The sequence below is a fragment of the Manis javanica genome, chromosome 8, assembly GCF_040802235.1.
Source record: "Manis javanica isolate MJ-LG chromosome 8, MJ_LKY, whole genome shotgun sequence".
In the NCBI taxonomy this organism is placed as follows: Eukaryota; Metazoa; Chordata; class Mammalia; order Pholidota; family Manidae; genus Manis; species Manis javanica.
Window position 1 is genome coordinate 37,429,272 of NC_133163.1, and position 27,652 is coordinate 37,456,923.

At 36.6% G+C, this 27,652-nt stretch overlaps 1 protein-coding gene across 1 annotated transcript in view; it reads left to right on the forward strand.

Annotated features, from left to right (window-relative positions):
- The window catches only part of KCNH5 (potassium voltage-gated channel subfamily H member 5), a 320,361-nt gene that overhangs the window by 44,401 nt on the left and 248,308 nt on the right, over positions 1–27,652 (forward strand). Inside the window, exons 5-6 of the mRNA XM_037006649.2 lie at positions 7,162–7,277; positions 12,849–13,241. Coding sequence (XP_036862544.1) covers positions 7,162–7,277; positions 12,849–13,241 — 509 coding nt within the window. The remainder of the gene's footprint in view (positions 1–7,161; positions 7,278–12,848; positions 13,242–27,652) is intronic.

Below are 27,652 nucleotides of genomic sequence, written 5' to 3' on the forward strand. Positions count from 1 at the left end.
GCAGAGGGAACTCTCGTAACTCATTCTATGAGGTCAGTACTGCCCTCAACCAAAACCAGAAAAAGACATTACAAAAAAGGAAAATTACATACCAATATTTCTTATGAAAATAGATGTAAAAATCCTCAACACAAATGGAATTCAATGATATATTAAAAGAATTACATGCCACGACCAAGTGGGACTCATTACACATATACAAGGCTGGTTCAGTATTCAAAAATCAATCACTGTAATGCACCATATCAGAAGGCTAAAGAAGAAAAATTATGTGACCATATTATTTGGCATAGAAAAAGCATTTTACAAAACCCAACATCTGCTCATGATAAAAAATCTTAGCGAAGTAGGCATAGTGGGCAACTTTCTCAATCTGATAAGGGACACGTATGAAAAACCTACAGCTAACAGCTGACTGTATCTTAAAGTAATATATTTTAAAACAAAAGATAATTTGGTGTATGATTTGTGACCTACCATATTCAAATAAATTTCTCTTGCCTTCACACATGAATGATAGCAAGATCGAGTAAAAAGCTTTTAAGCCACAGTTTTTCCCCTCAAAAATATCTGTAGTTGTAGTTGTATTTGATGAATATATTGTTTTCTCTTACTTACTTTAAGTGATTTCAGCACAAATGAAATTGGGAAGAGTACAGCAGTTTCTCAGTGTTAACCTGCAGAATGTGTCAGTAACTGTGTAGTCTATTTTTGGAAACTGGAAATTAGCAGCATTTTACTTGATATTGGAGAAAGGGTGCTGATAGTGAGAGTGACTTTCATTTCTCAAGTGAATGCCTCTCCATTTATCTGCCTCCATCTCCATAGCTGCATCCTCATGGCACAGACACAATCACAGAATTCTTTGGCAGGTACAGTCTCTTAAAGGGGTAATTCGTACTTTCAAAAAAAATGACATTTGAATAAATTCCAGACAACTCACACCACTTGATTTTGAACTTTTGCTCAATAGACATGTAAATTAGAATTCATAGGGACTATCAGACACCATAGTGAAAGGCGTTTGAGTAAACTATTTCTTTCTAGTGCTAGGATTTGTTGAGGAAAAAGCTTCTTTTAAATCGATTTGTATTTTGAGACTGTTCTACACTTTCAAATACATAACAGATTACTGAAAAAGTGTTGCACAATGTAACTATGAATGGTGTATATGAGCTATTTTCTATTATTCATGTAAGCTATAAATTTAATATGAAAAATTCAATAGAAATAAAATATTTATGGTAGTAAGTAATCATCTTACTATTGCTGTGAAGCTAGAAGTATAGGAAAATATGTTTTGAAACCTTGGCAAAAAAAATGTCATCTTTTAAGAAAAGGGGACTATGGAACTTTTGGGAAATAGCAGATGAGATTTCATAACAACAACATAATATCAAGATGATGTGGGTCTAGAGCACTGAACTTGGAGACAGTAGATTTACTTTTGGTGCAACCTTGGCACCAATTACTCAGCGTAACTCTTTTCATTGCTCTTCTAGGAATATTTAATTCCCCTTGTTAATCTATTTTATCTATTTTTTTTCCCAACCAAAAATGCTGACTGGGCACACAGAATGGTGTGGGCACTATTTTAAGTCCTGGATATACAAAATTCCTTCCCTCACATCCTAATGGGGGAGAGGAGGCAGACAGACAAGTAAATATACAGTGGAAGTTTTCTTCTGATTACTCTTATTTTCTCAGTTATATTAGAAACATGGTCAGCAACTCAAAGTAAGGATGGTGAAGGAGGTGAAGAAATGTTGAAGGTGTGAGGAAAGAGGAGTTGGTATGGAAAGGTCATCTCAGAGGGTTGGAGATGAGAGTGGCCAAGGGAAATGCAGCAGGTTTGCTGAGCAGTGATGAGTAGCACTAAGGTCTGCAGGAGGCTGGTGGTCGTGGGTCTCTCTAGGATCTACCAGCATGGTTAGGTGTTTTACTTCACCCATATTTCGTAAGAGGTACATAAATGCAGAAGTAGGTAAAGAATTGGATTTAACTAGAGTTGAGGTTTGGTAAGGTAAGATGAAAAGAATCAGGCAGCTTTAGGATCAGGGGATTAATGCTTACAGGGGAGGTTGATGGTATTTGCAAAATTTGAAGAAATACTTGGATAACAAAAGTTCTGCCTAGGATATGGGAAATAGTGGTTTAGGATGCAGAACAGACAGGTGAATCCACATGCTGGCAAGTCAGAAAGTAATTTTTAACCAAACACAGGGGCATTTTACCTTCTTAAAGTGAAGAGGGGCCAGTGGTTGAAGCAAGGGCCCAAGTTCTTTGAGGATGTGCTACATTGGTGGTAAATTACATCAGTCTTCTCCTATGTGGATTGGTATTTTTACCAAGAAACTCAGACACGTGGTTGAAAGGCTTAAGTAAACTGGCTAATTCTGAATTTTATTTCTACATCATTGTATGCGGGATAGTAACTATAATGTGATGGCAGTAGTATGATAGTAACTCTACTGTAATTTGAGTGCCAGTCTTCCTTATCATGAATCTTAAGATTATGAAAACTTCATTCTAGACTGATTTTTACCATAAAATAAATGGCACTAAGTGATGACAACCATACCATTATGCCATTATGATGGTAGCAAAAACCATTAAAAGGGAAGGAAAGCAATTTTGATAGAGTGGTTAATAGGTGTCAGGAACTTTATATTCTTTACTGCTCATTCCTGTAATTCTGAAAATTGGTATTATTATCTCCATGTTATTGTTGAAGATCCTGACATGCAAAGTCTGACTGGAATCCAATCTCATGTCTTTCTGTTGCCCCATGCGTCCTTATCCTTTCCAGTGGACTTATCATTGGGTTTGGCCACTTTAGTCCCCGACTGTCCTTTTTCCGTACAAAAATGAAGCACAAGTTGAGAACCCTCTGATTCTGACAGAATTGTACTGCTTTGAACCAATGGAATTTACTGATAATAATTCAGTGGGGCAAAGTGTTTTGATATCTTTTGTTCCTGATATTGAGGTCTTGGAACTGTTGATCAGATAATCAGTCAATGGTGCCTGATACATCGTTTATAATAATACAAAGGGGGAAAACTAAAGCCAGGAAATCCATTCTGTTGATTATTCGTATGTGTTCTAAAAGAGATGGCTCAAATCTCTGCCCATTTATACTGTATTTTCAAACAGATTCCAAAACTGCCAAGACATTTACAGTCTGAAATATCCTGTGCCAAATAGTTATGGCATATTCATGCCAATAATTCAGATAAAAAAAACCAGCAAAAATAGCAATTTTCCCCTTGTGGAAGGAAGCCAGTGGTTTTCTTTAGAGAGGAACAGCAGATGAAATATGACTAATTATACCATGGAGTCTCTTTGGCCAAGAGTAAATTGTTTACTTAAGCTCTTTTCCTATAGATCAGACTCTGGTGTTGCAGTCTAGTAGACTGATTTAACTGCCTCTGTGATTTCCTTTTATTTTGAAGATTAGCCCGTCTATGACAAAAAGGTTAATTGCAACTCAATAGAGCTAACTAATATTTTATTAAGAAGGAGTTGGCATCCTGAGCTTTTAGGAGAACAACTGTTCTTATAATTCCATGAGGTACTTACAGAGCAAGTATTAGACTCCTCATATTCAGCTCTCTGTTCACATTACCCTGTATCGACCACATCTAAGTAATGTCAGTGAACTGTGCTGAATAATCAGTCACATCAGTTACGTCTCTATAAAGGTGAGATTAGTAAATGTATCGCTGGGAAAAGTTAGGACTGCTGAGGTGTCTTTTTTGTCTGACTTAGACATTGTGGCTGCTCAGCTTTTTCAAAGTTTGACTATACAGTGGGAGTTGATGACAAATCAAATGTACTAATTTAGTTTATAACATAGGCCATTCCAGATGTGTCCATGAGCACAAAGGGGCAGGCAGTAAGGACATTCACTGTGGTATTGTTAGTAATAGTGAAAAATCTAGAAACCACTTTGATGTCCATGAATGGAACATACGCATGATCAGGAAGAGCAAATGCCCTGATTCCGTGAGATGACAAGTGTACAGGCAAGAATCAGTGCCATGTGGATGGGTCTAGAGGTGGAGGGGACAGAACTGAAGTTGAAAGCTTTTGTGCCATTTGATGATTTGTATCCTTCCTGTGTGTCATTGAATTTATTCCTTCAAAATTGCCTTTATTTTTTTTTCAAAACATTTTCTGGATAAATCTTATTGCACACAGGGAATGAAAATGGCTTCTCATTTAATCTAACACCCAGATGTACTAAGGGGTACAACATTACTTGTTAGAAATATGAAATGTCAGTAAGTATGAAACTGAATTAGAACTTCCTGGAAATATTCAATACAATTACAATATTATAATATTTAATTAATGTCAGAAATAGAAGTGATCACAGGAAATACTTAACGTGCCTTTTGCCAACATAGTTACTGTCATCTGAAGTCACCCTTACCACTGTTAACCAACAAGCAAAGCCAAACCAAAACCCAATGATAATAAAACAAAATGGGACTTATTTTAAATCCTATTTTAAAGCCACAAATACACTTTAATTAATTAGCTAGTGGCCTGCTTTATGCCAGACCCTGTTCTAGTGCTGAGTATGGAGAGATGAACTATAGTTAGAGAGACTGACATGTTAATTGACAACTGTTAGTAACATGTGAGGGATATATCCTATGGTACGAATGCATGAGTGCATGGAGTAGAGAATCTCTGTCTTAGGAGTGGATCAGAGAAGCTTCCAGAAGGAGATAATGCTTTAGATGACTCTGGAGGATGGTTGGGGTAACATTCCAGGCAGGCAGAATGATTATAACATGTGAAAACACGGAAGCATAAAACATCATAGGGTGGACAGAGAATTCCTAGTAGATTTAATTTTAGTTTTGAATTTATTCTTCTTTTAACTTGCTATTAGTTTTAGTAAGTCTGAAATACGGAGTAGGTGTGAAGAAGTGGAACAACGGATGCATAGCCAATCTTTGAGTCAGAAACTAAATGGTCTGTATAACAAGGATATGCAGTGTTATCCTGAAGGCCTCCAGGAATCTCTTAAAGAATTGGAAACGGGGTGAGCATGGCCAGATATGTGCTTTAGAGAGAACTTTGTCATCAGTGTTGAGTTGATTGAGGAGTATATGGTTAGAAGGCAAATAGAGAGTATGGTTTTTAGGATGCTGCCTCCTAACTCAGATAGAAGATGATATAGTGTCTGACATAAAAGGATGGAGAGAAGAGATTCAATTTAAGTGTATTTGTTAAGACATTGTATTCTATAAAGCTTGGAATTGATTAGATATGTGGGTGTGGAGATAATAGTGAAGGAGGATGGTAAATTTCAAGTTTCTGATATGGGCAACTGGAAATATCATGGGGCCATTAGTTAAGACTAGGCATAGACATGGCTGAGGTATCTTTTTTCTCTGACTTAGACATTGTGGCTGCTCAGTTTCAGTGCAGAGTTGGAGAGGGAGAAGATGATGAAGAGATCACTTTTGGACCTGCTGAGTGTTAGGTGCCTATAGAAGGTCTTAGTAAGAGGTAGCCATTGGCCAATTAGATTCACAGGTCTAGCACTTAGAAAAAGATTCTAGGTTGGTGGTATAGATTGCATGTTGGTCTTTCACGTTGATGTTGAGTTCTTAGAGAGCTTGTGGCATACCTGGTATTTCTTTGTTTCTCTAGCACATTGCACATGGTAAGCCTTAGGGTTATGTACAGTTCCCAAAGCCTAACATTTTTTTTTGTCCTAGTCACTAGTATGAAGTCTATTAATGAAGAATTAAGGACCTTCCATCAGTTGATGCTAGTTTACTTCTATTCAAATCCAGTTTTTGGATACCATAGAGGGAGCTGAACTGGTGAGGCATACAAAGCTTAAATGAAGCCAGAATTAGCCTGAAGAATGGTAGTAAAGTATGATGTCATCTTCCTAGTATGGTTTGAAGGACATTTAACTGGTGTCTATCCAGGATTTCTTCCTTCATCTTTTGACACATTTCCTGAAATTTCATCATTTCCACTATCATTCCTTTGGACCATCAGGCATTTCATTTTTGAGGATTTGTTTGGTAAATACCCTAGTGAAAGGGAATATCACAGAAGTTATTAAATGGTCTTAATAAAATCTTTAATAGATTAGAGCTTTTTGAGATATCCAGAGAAAAGATCTGAATATGGTTGGTTTTGCTCTATTTGTTCACATCACATCTTATAGACATTTCCTTGAAATTAATGGTTGTTCATAATGAAAATTTGACATTCCAGAAGAAATTTCTCATTAAATACATATTCTTCCCCCCACCAAGTTAAAATTACTACTTTTTCAGAAAACATTATTAAGGTTCTAGATATTTAAAAAATGTTTGGATATCACCGTAGTTATTAGTAAGAGAGAGATAACATTTTGCTACATTACAAACAGGTGTGATATGAAGCATAACATAATGTGTGAGATTTGTTGACTTTGGGCTTTATTCTCTTAAATGTATATATATATATGCATATCAGTATACAGTAGGACTGTTTTTATTAGGCTATTAATAAATAAACCCCCAACTTTTAGTAGTTTAACACAATAGAACCATATTTCTTGCTCATGTAGCAGTCCAAAGCAGGTGATCCTTGGCATATGGCATTCCGTGCACAGATTCAGTGGCATGCCATTCCCTGGGGCCTTACCATTTGTATCCAGCTGGTAGAAGGAGGGAGAAAGTGTGTAGAAGTCTCACTTGCTTCTTAAGCTGTGGCATGAATGGAAGTAACACACATTATATCTGCTTTCATTCCATTAGTGAGAACCAGGGACATAGGCCACACTTAGATGCAAGGAATGCTTGGAAATGTATTACAAGCTGGGCAGCTGTTTCCCAGTAAAAAAACTTTACAATGCAAGGAAAAGCATAGAATTTTGTGGACAGCTGTGACTTGGCTACTGAGACTGTGTAATAGATATGAGCAAAACACAAAGGTTATGTATAAAAATTACTCAGTGTTTTGCAGCCACACTTGAAATATATGATGATATCTATGTAGAAATAAAATGTTTAGGTCAGTGCTTTTCATTAGTTCTGGATGTTATGTAATTTCTGAGATCCTTTGAATATTAGCAAGAATGTTGGATTCCATTTCATTATGTGTGAAAAACTGAGAATTTCTTTCTTTACTTTTAAGGTTGGACAAAATTTGCCCGATTGACACGGGCTTTGACAAATAGCCGAAGTGTTTTGCAGCAGCTCACACCAATGAATAAAACGGAGGTGGTCCATAAACATTCAAGATTAGCTGAAGTAAGTGTGAGACAAACCTTTTCTTCCCAACATGGTGGTGATACTTTTTTTTCCTCCAAAATGACTGAACAAATGTGTTTCTGGCTATTATTTTACAGGTGCTGATCTTCTAATTATTTTTTCCCTTATAGAATTATAGAAATTTCAAATATTTCTTTTTAAATTCTCTCCTCTGTTTTGAAATGGGGATCCCAGGTGATATTTGTAGAGTCTGAGGTATTTGAAAAAATGAGATAGGGAAATCACTCATTCATCTGTTTATGTCCAGCACACACTTAGTGAGAGGTTTGCTTTGTGCTTGGTGCTCTGCAAAGGATGTGAAAGTGAGCAAGGCTAGTTACTGAAGGAGCTAACGATCCAGCAGAAGAAACCAACAATGGAAAGTTATAAATACCATGTCTGGGCACATGGGAGCACATGCAGGAGCATTGGCCTTGGCTTAGGGCCCTAGGGAGGGCTGCCTGAGGGAGATGGTCCCTGACTGAGTGAATCTTGGAAGGAAAGTATATGAGAGGCAGGTAAAGAAGAGGTGAAAGTCATTCCTCCGAGGGAGGCCAGCATGTGCAAAGGCTCGGAGATGAGGCAGCATAATGACTCTGAGTGTAACTTCAGTGTAGGTGAAGTCAGGTAGGGGAGGAAGGATTAGGGTGAGGGAGGATGAAATGGTGGTTGGTGTCCCATGTGCCAGGGGAATGATCTGATCACATGGGTGCTTCCGGAAAACCTCTCAAAAGGAGAATGGCCCCATGCTTTTATTGTATTAATTCAAAATTATTATTCTAAGAAGGGGTCCATAGATTTCACCAGATTGCCAAAAGGATCTCTTGTACAAAAATAGCTAAGAATTCTGTTTCACCTAGTGACTCTGTGTGGAATGGGTAGGTAGGGAAAGCAATTAAGAGGTCCTAGTAGTAATTTAGTTAGGTTGACCATGACCTTAAGCAAGGAAACCAGAAGCACACATGGGCAGGTTACAGACACACCAGATTAGAGTTAACACATTTGTTGATCAGTTTGAATTGTATGTGTGTAGGGGATGAGTCCAGGACAACTCCATGTTTTTGGCTTGGACAGCTGGGTAAATAGTGCTGTTGGTTAAGAAAATGGCAAACATAAGAGGAGGAAGAGAAGGTTTGGGGACAATGATAAGGAGTTCAGTTTTGGATATACTAGATTTGAGATGCCATGTCTAAAAGGCAGAGGGATGCATGGATGTGGTTTTGGAGGGATATCTGGGTTGAGCTGCAGACTTTAGGTGTCATTCTCACAGATGTGGCTGTAAAGCCATAGGACTAGGTGATGTTACCCAGAGACAGTGTATCAAAACCAGTGAAAAAAAGGAATGACGACCCAACTCCGAGGCAGGTTGAAGCTTTGCTGTTCACATGTCTTCTGTAATCATTGTTTGTCTTACTGGAGTGAAAGATGCCAGAAAGCTAATTAGGCTGCCCAAACTATGCTGAGTATTTAGTGGCATTCTCAAAGTATTCTGAGATAATTTGCCAAAAAATAAAAAGATGAAATGCATTTGTTTGTAAATTTGCTCTGCTGGAGGAAAGTGAGTTGTCGTTCTCCATGTTAACTTTCTAAACTAGTTGAAGATATTAAATTTGGCTTAGAGAGGATTAGGAAGTAAAATATGTTCTTGGAGTCTGAGAGGGCTCTGGTGTTTTTCTTGGATCAGAGCTAACAGAGGGCTTCCATGGCTTTCTGCTCCAAGCAGCACTGTTATTTTGGAGTTAAGGTTAGTGCTTTGATGTGCAGACATGTTAAAAGCCCAGATAAGACATTAACATGACACAGTTAAATATTAACTAATAATAATAATGACAATATTTTAAAAGATGATAGGTTATTAGCATAAGGTTTAAGGCAGACAATTAGATACAACTCGCTTTCTCAGTAGTGCTTGTTATGAAGTACTTCTGTTGAAGCTCCGATCTTTTCTGCTTTGAGTTGTCTTCCTTCTACAAATCAAGCTGAATGAAGTATAGGAGCTTGTTTTGTGACTGCTGACTTTTGTAGTCATGATTCCTCCTGGGTTTTACCTATACTCTCTTCAGAGATTTTTTTCTCTGTTACACACCTGGGAAAGAACAAGAACAAAGGCTCCACAGAAAGGTTAGCATCCTGGATTATTCATGATTGTTTCTTCCACTATATCAAAAGGGAAGTTTCTTTCCTCTTCACAGCTCATCATTTTTACTTTTATTTTTGAGGAACTTGCATTCCTGTTCTTCCCACCTGATTTTTTCCCCTTTGTCTTTTGACTATTGTTAGTTTCTTTATCAGTTAGCCCTGATTCACAAACCTGGTTTAGATACAAAACCATTTTCTGTCAGGTCCTAAACTTGATGTCAAAGACCATGAAGGTTAATAAACTTGTCAACAGATATTTAGTTTGCACGTGCTCCTAGATCTCCAAAGATTGAACCAGATGAAGCACCAAATTAGTCCAAGGATGTCATTTTCCCAGCTGTGCTTGGAGTCATAAAATTTGCTCTACTTGAGGATTTGGATTTACCATTGAATTTCAGGCTCTTTCACGTTCTCTAAGGCATACAAATTTTATCTCAATTCCACTGGGACTCTTAAATTTAGAGCTGATCCCTGGTTTCAAAGATCCTGGTCTCTGTGTAGGCAGTTCATCAATCTTCTACATGCACTGACGTCCTGCGGCTGGTTTCAGCTTCTCCCTTTTAGATAAACACACACAGCGCTGTCCCATCCATGGGCCTGTTCCATTACAGTCAACCTCTCCGATATTCAGAGAGAAAGAATGTGTCTCTCTTGGTAGAAAAATACATCCGAAAATGTGCTTTCATGCCCCCTTCACCAAGGATTTTTGCTTATGGAAGTACAAATGAAATAACAATGAAAGTGATGAGTTTTTACTCACTGCCTTGTAAAGGGGCCCAGGGACAGAGGGAAGTGCGCAGTCATGCTCTGCAGACCAGAATGATCAAAGTCTAAGCACTGGGGTCCCTTTCACTGTTCCCATCGTCCTCCTCTTCTCCCTCCTGCTCCCCCTTCTCCTCTTCTGCATTTTTGGATTTCTTTACATATGTAAGTCACTATCGGAATAATTGGGTTCCGAATGTCTAAAGAAATATACAACAAAGATTTTACTTTGAACTGTACATTATAATCACCTGGAAAGGTTTTGAAAGTACAGATTTTCTGAGCACCCATGTTAAGATGAATTTAATTGTTTTCTGGGGTGGGGTCTAGGTAGGAGTTTACTGTATTTTTAAAAACTCCAGCTGATTCTAATATGTAGCCAGATTTTAGAAATACTGAACTTGGGAGTGATCTCATTCTGCCTCTGGAGGAGGCATCTCATATTATTGCTGAGTGCTGAGCAGGGCCAACTTGTCTATAAACATGGCGTGTGGGGTCCGCAACACTTCCAGGGGTCCGTGGGATGTTTGATTTTCTATTAACAGTAGAAGGAAAAAATGACCTATTAGATAAAAATATTTGGATATATGATATGAATTTATTCATCTTTGTAACAATGCAGTTGTAAAATATAATTTTTGTTTCTGATGGAGGAAAGGGTCTGGGAAGGCACAATTTCCTGGGGCTCATGAAGGTCATAAGGTACCCTGGCACTGAGTTTATTTTCTAAGTGTGATTCCTTTGTGCTCAAACTATAGACTGTATAAATACAGATGGTATAATATTGAAGTTGACACTGAAGGAAATATTCATGTTGAAAACAGTGAAATTGGAAGAAACAGGCTAGTACTTGAAAAGTGAAAGAGAAGCCATGATTATGTATAATTCTGTATAAGAATGCTTCATCCCAACATGGAGCTTACATTTCTGTTAGGATAATTTGCTGCTATGTAATTTTTAAGACCGTGTGAGAAAAATATGGTTGGGGCATTGATAATGAGGGTAAATACATAAAAAATCTTTATAAATAGTTCTTACAGTCACCATACTTAAAACAATAATTATAATACACAATTAAAGTGAATACCAATGATGTTTTTTGTATTTCAAAATAGTAGTAATGGGTATTATATACTTAGTTTTCAGTTATGTAAGTTCTACGTATGAGAGAAGCTTTTCAGGATAATTTTCTCCCAGGTTTCCAAAATGCTGGTATATTTGTTCTGCTTTGTGGCATATGAGTTGCATGCTAACAGGTATGTGTATTTACTATTACATTCAAATGTCTAATGCATTTATGATTTTATTTTTGGACATCTTGACTCCTACCTCCTGGGTGTCACTGTCCTAGAGACACTGAGCAGTTGGATAATAAGATGGCAAAACTGCCAAAAACATTATCAAAGTCCCATTTATGTAAACTCCTTAACACATAGGCTATCTGAGCCTTAGCTTCACTGAAGGCATGGAGCAGAGGCCTCTGACCTGCTCCTTCAACTCCTTTTCGCAGATTCAGGTTCTGGAAGGTTATGCTAAGTCCTGTGTTTTCACATTCACCCACAGTTGCTCAGACCTCTACTCTTGTTGTCATCTGCTTTTTCTCTTTGTCCTTTTAATTAGACCAAATTAGAGTAAGTCAAGATTCATATAACCTTGCACTAAAAGTTTTCCTTTCATCAAAAAAGTACAGAGAAGCAAATCTGAGTATTTGGCATTTTTTTAAAGGGAATTTTCATTTGTGCAGGAAACACAATATTCTTGAAGTCCTGTTTGAAGGGAGAAAAGGAAAAAGCAGGCCAGACCATTTATAACCCTGATATCACTCTGTCAGTCATTAGGGCCCTTGCTGAGTTCTGCTAAACAGGGAAATCACCAGCAGTGGAGTCCTGGGGTTGAGCAAGGCCATCAGAATCAAAGCTGTGTTCCCTGAGGTGCTAAATATGTGTGAAGAATGGAAAATAGTGCGTCACCCAAATAACTGTTGGACAATCAGAGAGACATGTGATTCGAGGCAGGCTTGCCAAGGGAGTGTGAAGAAGCCTCGCCCAGAAGTGGATGTCCAGCAGTGCTGTGGATAAGTGTTGATGTTGGAGGAGGTCATTGAGAGGACATGGCTGTCAGTTGATTCTGGAGCTGAATCTGGGCAATCAGAAGCTCCTCACCTCATCCCCTGTCCTTAGACTGTGCCCTCTGCCTGCTGCTCCCAGAGTAGGAGCTGTTTTTAAGAAAGTAGCCTTGAGAGAGTACGGTGTTGAAACCATCTGGATGGTATATGTGTAAACCCAGTTCAGGCCTCAATGTAAACTTTAAAAGTTGTGGTGGGTGGGTGTGGAGATCGACTCATCTCATGGCTGCCTCTAAGTCAGTTTGTTCCTTGTGTATTAAAATGACCACATACCAACTCGGAGTGGTCTGCTCTGCCTCTTCCTTTGCCCTCTCCTTGCCCTCCGTGTTTGAGCTTCTGGAGAAAAAGCCAGATGGCACAGCAGACAGATCACCTTTCGTAGAGAGACTGGACTCCAAATGACTTTCCTGAACACCCTTTCTGTGACTGGCCTTGAAACCAGGATTAATGATAGACAGGCTGTGGTTTGGCTGCCAGTAAGTGTGAATTAATTACTAATTGCAGAGATATCCCAGTCATTGATATTTACATTTCCTCTCTTGTAGGTTCTTCAGCTGGGATCAGATATCCTTCCTCAGTATAAACAAGAAGCGCCAAAGACGCCACCACACATTATTTTACACTATTGTGCTTTTAAAACCACTTGGGATTGGGTGATTTTAATTCTTACCTTCTACACCGCCATTATGGTTCCCTATAACGTGTCCTTCAAAACGAAGCAGAACAACATAGCTTGGCTGGTGCTGGACAGTGTGGTGGACGTTATTTTTCTGGTTGACATTGTTTTAAATTTTCACACGACCTTTGTGGGACCCGGTGGAGAGGTCATTTCTGACCCTAAGCTGATAAGAATGAACTATCTGAAAACTTGGTTTGTGATCGATCTGTTGTCTTGTTTACCTTATGACATCATCAATGCCTTTGAAAATGTGGATGAGGTAAGTTTCCTTTTTTGAGTACTGTGGATCAAATATTTTGAGAAATTAAGATAAGAGGTATTTATAGATAATCCAAATTTTGTTTTGGCCACCATATGCAACTTTCACCCTATTAAACATTTGCCATAAATGGTCATTTTTGATTATCTTAATTTTCCTGCTGCTTTTTGTTGATTTCTGGTTGAAAACACTAAGTACCAGGAAAATGGGTTTGGTTGGAGGTTGAGGTTGGAGGAGGTGGAGCAGTAGAAAAGCAGTGACATTAAGAGTCAAAAAGAAGTTCTCCAACCTAGACAAGTGATTGAAAGATGATGAAACAGATGTATTTTCTTTGGAAAACTGTAGCATTTTAAAACTCTGTGCCTCCATAGATCTCTGACTCCTCCCTTGCAGATGAATATGGTAGCAGTGCTTGAGCTAACAGAAAGATAAGAAGACTTATGGAAGAGCAATTCTTGATTTTTTTGTCTTTTTGGTTTCTTCTTCATAGCCTTTATTTTAAATTGTGTCTAAGTACATTTGTGGTTAGAGACTACATTGGCTGACTTCTGATGTCTGGTCTAATTCAAAGTTCTGTTCATTCAGTGTTATCTGCACAAGTAGGAATACTGAAAATGTGTAATATCTTAAAAGGCCACTTCATCCAGAGCTTTTTAGCCTCTGATTTAATAGTGGGGGATTTTCAACTTACTGCACCACGTTAATAGGATACAACCAATAATCTCAGCTAATAATATATAAATGAGCAATATAGAAGGCATCTATTATTAAAATGTGTTCATAATGACAACATTACAGACTTAATTTCCCTGAAGATCCCACTCTGTCCTTGTGGACTGCTCATATGGAAAATTCTCCACTACATTTTTGTCTTTGCTGTTGTTATTCTGTAGAAGTAGATAAAAGCTTTACTTCAGTGAATTTTTTCCCCATAAACTTTCTACATTCAGTCAACTTTAATAATATTAATAAAAGCAATTTTCCTGAAAGTTAAGTGTAGACATGTATTTTCATGCTGTACATGTAGTTGTTACTTTAAAAATTATGGGAATAAAAGGAAGCATAGTAATTTGTTTTCTAACTTTAGATTCCACCTACCTGAAGCTTTCTAAGGTACATTTATTTCTTTCCTATTTACTCTCTGGAGTTAATTTTGAAAATGTTAATCATACAATAAAAAGATAATAAGCCCTTTTTATATTTTACTTACTAAATGGATTAATATTTTTAGATCAGTACATTAAGGTTTCAGTTATTAGAACAGAAGTATAAAGATTTTAATAAAAATAATAAAATGATTGGCACAATTCAAGAAAAGAAAACATTAAATATATTACATAATAATAAATGCATTATATATAATATATAAATATATTAAATATCCTCAGCTTCATTCATTAAGGAAAATGCAAGGTAAAACATACAACATTGATGTTTTTAGTGATCTAATACTATTAAGATCAAAACTCTGTGAGCACCCTAGTTGGTGAGTACAGTGGCTAAGGAGGTGTACTGTTCACATCTCCTCTCATGAAAACCTGTTATGGAGCAGTTTGAGGCTTGCTGGAACCTACTCCCGGATTGGGAAAGTCAATTGTTAGCATCTCTTTCAAAGTCAGCATTCAGTTAGTCAACACGCTATCACACTGGTAGCTTGAGAGTGCGCATAGTGGGAATGTTTACGCCCAGAAAGGCACAAATGCTGCAAATAAAGAATTTGTATTTTTTCTTTCTGTAAAACCAGTTGTTAATTACCAACATACAAGTCAACATAGTTGACTGACAGCTGCTGTATTTTCTGATCTGCTGCAGTTCACACATAGAAGCCGTTATTTCCCCAAGGCTGCCCCCAAACCAGTGACTCTGGTGGTAAAAATACTGATTAGTCTACCCTTGCTCAGAGCAGAACTCCGCCGAGCAGTTTATGTTCTGGGGCTCTCCATTTATCCGTTCTGTGGTCTGAGGCTCTTTCTACCCAATTCTTCCTTCTCTCTTCACAGGTGTCAGACTTGCATTGAGAGCTGAAGGCTCTTTCCTCTACCCTTTATCCTTCTCAGGCATCTCAGTAAAGTTATTGTACGTTTAACCCTGTCTTGGCATCACTCTTTAGGGGATCTGAACTGATAAAAGGTGGTGTGGGACACTCTCATACATTGTTCAGAGGAGTATGAATTAGTAAAACCTCTATGAAGAATAACTGGCAATATCTTATTTTAAAAAGCAGACCCTAGAGGCAGCCACTTTCAAATAGTTAATTTTATTATTTGCTTCCATGTCACCAAACAAGATTATGTACCTACCTCTTGGTTTTATAGCTTTAGCTTCTCAGTATAGATATGAGGTTTTAGTACCTTTTCTCCCTATCCTCACTATCTACATGCACTATTTCCTTATTCTCACAGTTCAGGTACAGCCCTTTGGGTCAATAAATATTAGGTGTTTATATCAGAGTGATTACAGATATGCTATTTATAGCTAAACCTTAAACATGCTATGATTACTTTTCCTTTTCTGCACTTTCCATTTTCCTGAGAGTAGATGATAACTGTCTGCTTTTATCATTTGCTTAGCTTTGTCACAAATTTAACCACTAAGCTCTCTGTCAGTTGTCTAAATCTCCCCTCATTACATTGACGCTAGCAATATTCTGTCAACATCATTTTCATAAACAAGTCTCTCTTCACTTTCCTCTCCGACTTGATGGACAGTTTGGCTAGCAATAATATTGTAGGCTTAAGGTAATTTCTCCTCAGAATTTTGAAGGACATAGTGCCATTGCAGTCCACCTTCTAATAATTATGTTAAGAAACTTGTGATTTCTGATTCTTAACTTGTGACCTGTCTTCTCTTTCTGAAAATTTGGTGTATCTCCTTTGTCCCGTGGTTCTGAAATTTTTCCAATGATATGCCTTAGTGTGGGTCCATTTTCATCAGTTTTGCCAGACGCTGACTGAGTGGCCTTTTTTCAGTCTCAAAAACATCATACATCTTGATGTTTTTTCCATATGTTGGTTTTCTCCACCTATGTCCCTTCCTTTTCTCTGTTTTTTCTCTTGCTGGAATTTCTTTTATTCAGATATTGTACCTACTGACTAGTCCTTTAATTAATTAATTAATTAGCTCTTATATTTTACAATTCTTTGTCTTTTTGCTATACTTTTTGGGAGATTTCCTCAATGTTATTTTCTAACTTTCTTTGTCTCTAATATGCTTCTTTTGCTTAAGGTCTCTTTGGCTTGATAGTAATAGAGCTAAATTAGCTTTTGTATAGTATTTTGTATATATGTTTCTATCCTTAGGCTTTTTATCATTTTTAAGCCATTATGCTCTAGTTATATCTTTAAAGAGTAAATAGATACTGAGAATCTCTCTAACTGGTAAGTTTAATCTGTGTATATTTATTGAGATCAATTACATTTTGATTTTTGATTTTCTTAGTATTTTCCATTTTAAAATGCTGTTTCATTGCTTTTCTTTTTTTCTTCTTTTCTGCTATCTTTTGAATTGTTTAAATCTTTCTTTAATCTTACAGATTCCCTCTTCTGGTTTGGAAGCTTTTCTGTTAATTGTTTACTCTTTTTTTTTTTTGAGAGGGCATCTCTCATATTTATTGATCAAATGGTTGTTAATAACAATAAAATTCTGTATAGGGGACTCAATGCACAATCATTGATCAACCCCAAGCCTAATTCTCAACAGTCTCCAATCTTCTGAAGCATAATGAACAAGTTTTTACATGGTGAACAAGTTCTTACATAGTGAATAAGTTCTTAAATGGTGAACAGTACAAGGACATTCATCACAGAAACTTTTGGTTTTGATAATGCATTATGAACTATAAACAATCAGGTCAAATATGAATATTCTTTTGATTTTTATACTTGATTTATATGTGAATCCCACATTTCTCCCTTATTATTATTATTATTTTTAATAAAATGCTGAAGTGGTAGGTAGATGCAAGTGTTAATTGTTTACTCTTAACATTTTTAGCACCAGTTTTGACTTCTTAGTATTTTTACCCTTCTCCTAAATAATTTAAGGATCTTTTTCAAATTATTGTTTCATCTTTCAGATTATTATTATTTTGTATTTTGGTTGCACATTAATTTTACCTTTCTCTTACCTCATTTTCTCTTATATTCTTGTACCTCATTGTCTTATTATGTTATTGTCTTATTTAATTTTAGTGCTTATTTATATTTATCCACATGTCTACTAGTTTCTTTGCTCAGACTAATTGATGCATTTTTGGTCTTCTTTCTGGTTCAGTTCCTGTAGATTGGCTCTTTATTATCTATTATATAACATCCAACTTTCTGGAACATACTTCTTTCAGGAAGCCTTCCCACATTATGTTAAAAAATAAAATTCAACTGAATAAATTTTAAAGGTGTTACTGGACTTATGCAATGCTTATGAACTGGGCAGCATCCCATTTGGCCAACAGAAAGGAGCTCTGAGGAGATGTACAAAAGTGAAGACTTTTATAGACAGAAGAGAGTGGGACAAGAAAGTTTTACTAACAAGAGTGGAGAATTTCAAGCAAGGTCACCTCCCTTTAGGGGAAGACAGGGGGTCTAGCAGGCAGATAATCTCACTAGTGCTGACCAGGTAATTCCAGACTGACAGGTTAAGATTCCATTCCTCAGATAGGCTGAAACTGCAATATGTTAGATATGACCTCTTGATTTGTTGATGTGGGCTTAGCACAAGTGACTCCATTTTGGGCCTGTTGTCTCTTTTTTTAATAATTATTCCCAAGCAACTCTAATGAACATCTTTACTGTATTTGATCTTCACTTTGTGCATACATGTACATTAATATAATTTAAATTATTTTTCCTTAATTGCTTTGTGTTTGTGAACACTGTCTCCTTTGTCATGGGATCTGGGTCTTATGCCTTCTCTGGGATGTGTTTGTTGTGAGCCTGTGGGATGGTTATTCTGGCTCTCAGTTTTCACATCTGTAAAAAATGGGAAGGAAGGTCTGACTTAATCACAAGGCAGTTATAAGTAATAAATGGGAAAAGAGATGTGAATGAATTTTTCTTGTAGAGTTCTGCATGTTTGAAGGGATATTATTATTTCATGTATATATTTCCTCAGCTTGATTATAAAGCTCTTTGTGCAAAGCAAAAAAGGTAGTAGAGTATACAGTTGTAATCATGTAACTAATGCCCTTTTTAATAATTTGGTGCTCTATCATGGGAAGATATGGTGCTGAAATATAGAACTTTTTATATAAGATATTGAAGAATTTTGTTTAACGATAGTGAAGAATTTGTTAAATCCAAATCCTTCGTTACTCTGAGTGCATATTGGCGACTCCCTGACCTGAAGCAGTGAAGTGTTAGCAAGGTTTTAGTAAATTATTTAATGAGATGAAACAAAATAGAATTTAAAAATGAGGAAGTGAGCTACTGGTGCTTTGGGAATAGGAGAGCATGAGTCTAGAAATCACAGTGGAATCCTTTAACATGATGCAGGTGCGTGATGATTTAGAGGACTTAGCACTTTATTTTCAAGATTGTCTTAATCAAGTGTGCTCTATGAAGCTAATTTGATATGCTAGGAATTTGCAAACTGGAAAAGTGATTCTTTAAGAGAATTGTAAGGCAGGAAGGACTATCCATTAAAGGAAATCATTCTGTTTGAAAAGAAGTAACGCAAACTTCCTAGAAACCATAATGGAATAAAGATGTCCTCACTAAGAATCCAAGGGTTGGAATTAAGTTCTTTGGTGGTGTGGATCTGAACGGAGTTCTGGGAGGTCCACAGAGCTTGATCTCTGGGAGGTTAGGGAGAGCTGAATATAGGATATTAGAGATGGGGCAGCTGCAGGTGACACACTTTGGTAGTGTAAGTGGATTTGGGAAACATGATACACAGGGGATTCAGAGGACAATGAGTGGTATTAGTAAGTGGTCATGATAAAATAAGTCAGAACAAATTGCAATTGGGAAAAAGATGACTCATGCATTGTTTTAGGAAGCGAAATGAATAGGACAAAAACAGCTAAGTGGAAGTACAAGGATCCCCCGCTTTCCAAAAGTTTGGATTATGCCATTGTGCTTTTACAAAAGACCTAACCTTAGTATGGTATACTTTTTTTTGTAAAAGCAAAAATTCTCTTCAGATTTACTTTAGTTAGCAAAAACAGGCAGTAATGTAGATCTTTCATAAAGGCAAAGTGGCATAACCTGAACTTTGAGAAAGTGGGGGTAATTTGCTTTACAATATTTTGGATTATGAAAGGTTTTATAGGAATGTCCTACCTTTGGATAGTTGGGTGAACCTATGTGTAAATATTTTTAATTTTCAGAAAAGTTAGTGGAAAACAATTTTCTAAACTACTACCTGTTAATGAACTATGCTTGCCAAGCTGCCACTGCATTATTTTGTTTTAGCATACATGTTTACATTGCAAATTTTTATCTCTTATCTAGCCATTAAAACAAGAACTGGAAATGAAAGAGGCTAATTGTGCTTGCAGATTTCAGTGACTTTTGTCAACCTCTGATCCCTTTTTCTCCCTTCTATTAAATCTCAGATCCCTACCAAGAATAGCATGTCAGAAATTGCTATTTAATACAGTTTTGTTGCCATTACTTTTCATTTAAAGCTTATAGGTAATTTAAAATAATGTTTGAATAGTATGGGTAGTGATCACATAGTATTTCTTTTTTAATCTTCCTAGATTTAGTCTTATTAAATCCGTAAAACATTGCCTTGGTTCACCTTGGAACTGATTGATTTTCCTTATCAGTGTGTTTGCCCAGCTGATTAAATAGACTTTATTTTTAAGAGTGGTTTTAGCTTCACAGCAAAATTGAAAGGAAGGTGTAGAGAGTTCCCATATAGAAATTGCTCCCACATATGTGTAACCTCCCCCATTATCAACATTCCCCACCAGAGTGGTACATTTATTACAATCAGTGAAACTGTATTGACACATCATTATCGCCCAAAGTCCATAACTATACATTCTCTGGGTGTGGGCAAATGTATCCATCATTAGAGTATCTTGTAGAATAGTTTCATTGCCCTAAAAATCCTCTGTGCTCTTCCTCTTCATCCCTTCCTCCTTGCATATCCTGAGCAATCACTGATCCTTTTCCTGTCTACATAGTTTTGCCTTTTCCAGCATATCACATAGTTTGTATCATACAGTAGATAGCCTTTTCAAGTGGGTTTCTTTCACTTTGTGATATGCATTGAAGGTTCTTTCATGGGGTTCCTTAAGGTTTCTCCAGCTATTAGCTGTCTGTTCATGGCTGGTAGCTCACTTCTTTTTGGTGCTGAATAACATTCCATTGTGTGGATTTAACACAGCTTATCTGTTTATCTACTAAAGGATCTTGGTTACTTCCAAGTTTTGACAATTAATAAAGCTGCTATAAACTTTCTTGTGTAGGTTTCCAAATTTTTGCATTTATTTATTATTTGCAGCCAGGTTTATTATTTATTATATGCAGCCAGGTTGTAAGAAACTGCCAAACTATCTTCAAAAGTTACGTTCCCACTAGCAATGGATGAGAGTCCTGTCAGGCCACATCCTCACCAGCATTTGGTATTGTTAGTATCTGGATTTTGGCCATTCTAGTAAGTATGCTGTGGTACCTCTTTTTCATTTTTCATTTCCCTGATGATTTATGATATGGGTCATCTTTTTATAGCTTATTTGTCATCTGAATATCTTCTTTGATGAGGTGTCTGTTCAGATTTTTTGCTGTTTTTTAATTGGATCATTAATTTTCTCATTGTTGAGTTTTAAGAGTTCTTTGTATATTTGGGATAATATTAATTAATCAGATATATCTTTTGCAAATATTTTCTGCCCAGTCTGTGGATTTTTTTCCCATTCTCTTGACAGTATCTTTCATAGAGCCGAGTTTTTAATTTCACTGAAGTCTAGTTTATTAATTATTTCTCTCATGGATTGTGTCTTTGATATTGTATCTAAGAAGTTATCATCATATCTAAGTTCACCCAGATTTTCTCCCATGTTACCTTACATAATTTTGTGTTTTACATTTAGGTCTACGATCAATTTTGAGTGAATTTTGTGAAGGGTATAATGTCTGTGACTAGATTCATTTTTCACATTTGGATGTCCAAAGATCAGTTGACTGTATTTATGTGGGTCTATTTCTGGGCTCTCTATTCTGTGCCATTGATCTATTTGTCTCTTTTTTCATCAACATCACACTGTCTTGATAACTATAGCTTTATAGCAAGTGTTGAGGTTGGGTAGTATTTGTTCTTCAACTTTGTTCTTCTTCAATATCATGTTGGCTATTTTGCACTATTTTTGCCTCTCTATATAAACTTCAGAATCAGTTTATTGATATTCTCACCAACTATTCAATGGTGTGAGGAAGGAGATGAGGAAAAGATTTGGAGAATGGTTAAGAGTCACCCCCAGCTTCCAAACTGGAACATGGTAGTGATGGTCCTTAAATTCTGTTCCAGGGGTTGGTAGTACAGAATGTTATTGAGGTTGGGTAATATACAGACTTAAAGATAGACATCCTTCCTACATTTGTCAAATTTGGTGATGTTACTGGAATATATTATTTTCATTAATTTTTCACAGAGAAAAAAACAGTCTGTCTGAGAGAATTATCTCTGAGAGGATGAGAAATAACAAGCAATGATGACAGCACTGAGAATCCGTTATCTGATTTTGTTGCTTACATGAAAAGAAATTTTTATCTGTATCGGTCTTTGTTTGTGATGAATATATTCTATTGTTAAGCATTAGGGAATGACTGATATACAGGCAAAGCATACAGATCTATTTGTCTCTTCTTTGTCCAATACCACATGGTCTTGATTACTACTTAAAAATTTAAAAACCATTAAAAATTTTTTACCTTAACTAACTGTGGATACTTGTGTTTAAATTGCTCTTTACTGTTTCTCTGCATAGTAATTATCCCTATGCTTGAGAATACATTGTTTCCTTACTTTTCTTTGAAGGAATTTCTAAACCTCTTTCCTTACACTATTTGATCTTTTTTTTGCTTCATTTTATTCTGTAATTTAATCTGTGCTTTCACATAAAACATATGTTAACTCACAAGGAACATGTTTATCTTTATATTGGAGTTAATTGTTAAGAAGTCTGTTTATTTGACATTGTGGGTAAAGGGTTAACAAAGCTGTTTCTCCTTCTGCATGGGAATTATACCTTTGGCAAACTGTCTTCCTTTGATCCCCTGGGAACTGATGAAGGAACTATGTTACCTATATTTCTAGGCAATATTACTGATATTTTAAAAAGACTTCTGATCAGTAAATTGCATCTGAACTGGGAATACTTTTTAATGAACTATAATCTGGTTAGGACAACATAGCTTACATGTTCTCTGGATGATACAACTCCGAGCATCCCCTGTGGGGCTCTGAAAGCTGTGCCTGTGTTGTTATGATAGGTAATGGGGAAGGTGGAGCATGAGGTGTCAAAACTGTATCCCTAAACATTAGTAGCACAACCCATTGATAAGACAAAGCTGAGTTGAGTTTATTGCTGACGTTATAAGGGAGAACACTATCTTACAAAACTTTGTAGCATCTTAGAGCAAAAAAGGAGAGAATTTATTAAGGACTGGAAATTTGATTTCAGATGGTTCTTTCAAAGCAGGGAGGGGTTAGGGGAGTGAGCTTTGTTAGAGCTGGGTAAGGTTTAAGGATCATGATATAATAGTCCAGGATTGTGGAAACAGCAAGGTGAGGATTTTGAGGCAAAGTGTTCAAGGAGTCTTAGGGCATAAACTGCGTGTTGATGCTTTCTGCTGAGGAGTTAATAGATCTTTGAGAAGTTCCTGTAATGAAAAATCAAACCATTTGCCTGGGCAAGGAGGTCATGCTAAGGAAGACAGACGACTAGCAACAAGTCATGTTAACATAGACAGTGAGGTGTGGTTTCAGTTCTGTGTATCCAGGTTGAGTGTGAGGGTTAGACAATTTTAGTTCTCAGTGTTTTTAAGTCAAGATGATTCCAGAACCTGCCCATTAAGTCTAATTTGCTCACCTCTGAGTTGTACCCTTGGAGTAAGGACACAGGAGCTCAACTCTGTGGACTGCTACACAGACTGCTAGGAGGTCAAATCCTGTGGCAGAGGATGCTTGATGCAGCCCTAGTGATAAGCAGTGATTTCAACTCTGTATTCTTCTGATTCTAATGATAACACCCATGGTCTGTGATAATCTTGTGAGTATGAATGTTTTCTTGGTCAGCATTGTAGACACACACAGAAAGGGCCTTACAATATGCCTGGTATGTGTTTTTCCCGAAGATGTTGGTTTTCACTGTGATTTGTGTTTAGGTCATTGTGTCAGTAAAAATCAACCATTTTATACATTTACATTCATACACAGGATTGTACTGAGTTATGAATGGCCATACTCAAAAGTTTTTGTTTGAGTTTTTGTGGATGTTGCAATTGTTTTGGCTATAGTGAGTGAACAGGCTGAGATGACAGGAGCTTGTGCAACAATTGTTTTATGATAATTACAAATTATTAGGTTAGTATAATTTAATTCAAATATGGTTCTGCTAAAATTTTAGGACCAATTATACTTCTTGTGTTCCATATTGAAATCTAACAAGTTTAATAATAGCACATCTATTTAATGACAGTTTCACCTGTATTGGCAAAGAAAGTGATCAGATTTAGGAAATACAATCTGCATATGCACAGCCTGTTAATGTGTATGATAAAGTTGTATCACTTGGATTGGTCATCTCTGCTCTTCAGTTTGATTAATAAGCCATGCTTAGACTTTTGCGATGGGGTGGTACTTTCAGAAATATACCAGAATAACCTAAGAGGGAGTTATTTTTCTCTCAATGTTGTCCTTTAAATGAAAAAGAAAAAAAAAAGCCTTGCATGATTTCATTCATCCATTTACTCAACAAATATGTATTGAGTTACTTTTTTTATTCTAAATATTGGGAATCTAACAGTGAACAAACACATAAAACAAATCCTCCCCTATCTTCATGGAACTGTCAAAGAGAAATTACACTGGGCCCTTGTTAAAAATGTCAAGGAAGACTTTGTTCAAAACTATTGCAATAGGGGAGAGAAGTCAACTCTGCTGAAACAAAAGGCAGGGAGGTTGGTTGGTATGACTAAGCTATCTGTGTTTGCTAATTGGTGTTATCAAAATTAGGCTTCTACACTCCTACAGAGATTGGGTGGTATTTTTATTGATTACATTTCAAAGGGATGGCTCCCAAGTCCCTGAGAAAGACATTTCTGGTTGTAAAACTGGCAGGAGTCTGGGAGAAGATTTTTATCTTGAAGGGGGAGAGAAATAATTTATAACTGAAAGTTTTCTAGAGAAAATGCTCTGAGAAAAGAGAGGTCAGGGTCCTGAAGTCAGGAAAGAGCCTGCCTAGAATTTAATCAAGCTGGAGGAAATATTAAAGCTTTCTTTGTCAAAATTTTCATTTTGGTGAAAAATAGACAGTAGACATTCATAACAAATTTAAAAAGTATATGTGTAATTTCCAATAGTGATATGCTCTACAAATAAAAATGACACAGGGCAAATAAGATACACAGGTTGTAACTGGGATGATCAGGAATTGAGGCATGTACGAAAGCATTTATGGGCTAAATGTAACTGTTAGGTTAGGAATTTTTTTGTAGTTGCAAAGAAAAGAGACTCAAGTAACCTCTAGTGATGGGAGATTTAACATAAGGATGGACATTTTTTGGAATGTGGGAAGAGAAACAATGGGACCTTAGGTATGAGTGTATGGTCCTGGAGCACGGTAGCTCTGGGAATGTTAGCTCAGGGCACAGCGATGCTGTAATATTAGGGGAGTGAGCCTGGAAGTGCTGGGAAGGGAAGTGTTCTTCATTAATGTTCCATCATTAATGTGATTCATTTAGTCTTGTCAATATGCTTTTCTGTCTACTCTCTATTGACTAAATTATTTTTTTATTTTAAAATTTTTATTTTGAAATAATTTTAGATTTATAGATGAGTTGCAAAGACAGTAGGGTGTTCCCATATACCCTTCCTCTGCCTTACTTTAATGTTGCATCTCATACAACCATGTTATGTTTATCAAAACTAAGAAATTAACATTGATACAATACCATTAGGTAAACTGCAAACTTCATTGTATAGCTCCAGTTTTTCCAATACTGTTCTTTTTCTGTTCCAGTATCCAATACAGGATACCACATTGTAGTTGTCATGTCTTCTTAATGTCTTTCAATCTGTCACAGTTTCTTCTTCTTCTTCTCCTCCTTCTTCTTCTTCTTCTTCTTCTTCTTCTTCTTCTTCTTCTTCTTCTTCTTCTTCTTCTTCTTCTTCTTCTTCTTCTTCTTCTTTCTTCTTATTTATTATCAAATATACATCATAGTGGTTCAAAAGTCATTCTCCTTCCCCACCCACACCCCTCTCCCTTGGTAACCACTAGTCCCTTCTCAGTGTCTATGAGTCTAATGCTGTTTGTTTCTTCTGTTTTGCTTTGTTTATTTATTTTTATTTATTTTGATTTTGGTATCATTAATCTACAATTACATGAGGAACATTATGTTTACTAGACTCCCCCCATCACTAAGTTCCCCCCACATACCCCATTGCAGTCATTGTCCATTAGCGTAGTAAGATGCTGTACAATCACTACTTGTCTTCTCTGTGTTGTACAGCCCTCCCCATGCCCCCCCATATTATGCATGCTAATCATAATGCCCCCTTTCTTTTTCCCCTCCCTTATCCCTCCCTTCCCATCCATCCTCCCCAGTCCCTTTCCCTTTGGTAACTGTTAGTCCACTCATGGGTTCTGTGAATCTGCTGCTGTTTTGCTCCTTTAGTTTTTTCTTTGTTCTTAGTCTCCACAGATGAGTGAAATCATTTGATACTTGTCTTTCTCCACCTGTCTTATTTCACTGAGCATAATACCCTCTAGCTCCATCTATGTTGTTGCAAATGGTAGGATTTGTTTTCTTCTTATGGCTGAATAATATTCCATTGCGTATATGTACCACATATTCTTTATCCATTCATCTACTGATGGACACTTAGGTTGCTTCCATATCTTGGCTATTGTAAATAGTGCAGCGATAAGCATAGGGGTGCACATGTCTTTTTCAAACTGGGCTGCTGCATTCTTAGGGTAAATTCCTATGAGTAGAATTCCTGGGTCAAATGGTATTTCTATTTTGAGCTTTTTGAGGAATCTCCATACTGCTTTCCACAATGGTTGAACTAATTTACATTCCCACCAGCAGTGTAGGAGGGTTCCCCTTTCTCCACAACCTTGCCAACATTTGTTGTTGTTTGTCTTTTGGATGATGGCAATCCTTACTGGTGTGAGATGATATCTCATTGTGGTTTTGATTTGCATTTCTCTGGTGACTAGTGATGTGTTTTGCTTTGTTTTTATATTCCATAAATAAGTGAAATCATATACTTTCTCTCCCCTTCTTCTTTATCACTTGACTCCCTGTCCTGAATCTTTGTGACATCCACCAACACATGGTCCATCCTGGCCACGTTGCCCTGGCTCTGCAGCAGCTCTCATTGTCCACTGCACCTTTCCCTCAGCATTTCTGAGACCAATCATTCATACTACAAAACAATAGTCTTCATCTATTTTTGCATAGGGTAGTTAGGGGAAGTCTCTGAAGAGGTGACATTTAAGCCCAGATCTGAAAGATGAATGAAGAATTAACCACGCAAAGGAGTGGCTGGTGGGTCGGGGAGAGTGTTCAAGTATCATGTTTGGAAACTCCCAAGTGAAGAATATGAAATGTTTGAAGAAAGTGTAATTTTCTGTGAGTGGAGTACAGAGAGCAGAAGACAGATACACAAACTACAGAGATGGGCAGGTTGTGTTGAGGAGTTTGGATTATTTATTGTAAAGGCAGCAACAGGTTATTGAAGGATTTAAAGCATGTATAATAATGCTTGAAAAAAAATCTAACTGAGCCTTAGACAATATGCCTTTTCTTAGAGTGCATATTTTGATCAGTCTGTGGACCTACTGGATTTTAAAGACAGTCTTTTTCACAACAAGAAGCACTTAAGAATTTAGTATGTTAATGGATATTGCTGAAAATAGATATCTCTTTTTCATCTATTATCTATTATCTATCATCTATCATGTATCTATCTATCTATCTATCTATCTATCTATCTATCTATCTATCTATCTATCTATCTATCTATCTAATCATCTATCTATATCATTTATCTATCTATCTATCATCTATCTATCTATATGTCTATCTAATCTATCATCTTTCTTTGACACTGTTTTGATAAGAACATAATTGGCTAGAACAGGTGGTATATACAAGTTATTTAAACTGAGGTCCTTTACTGAAGCATGTTAACTAATGCATAGAGAAATTAGGATTATTTCTCCATGGATATCT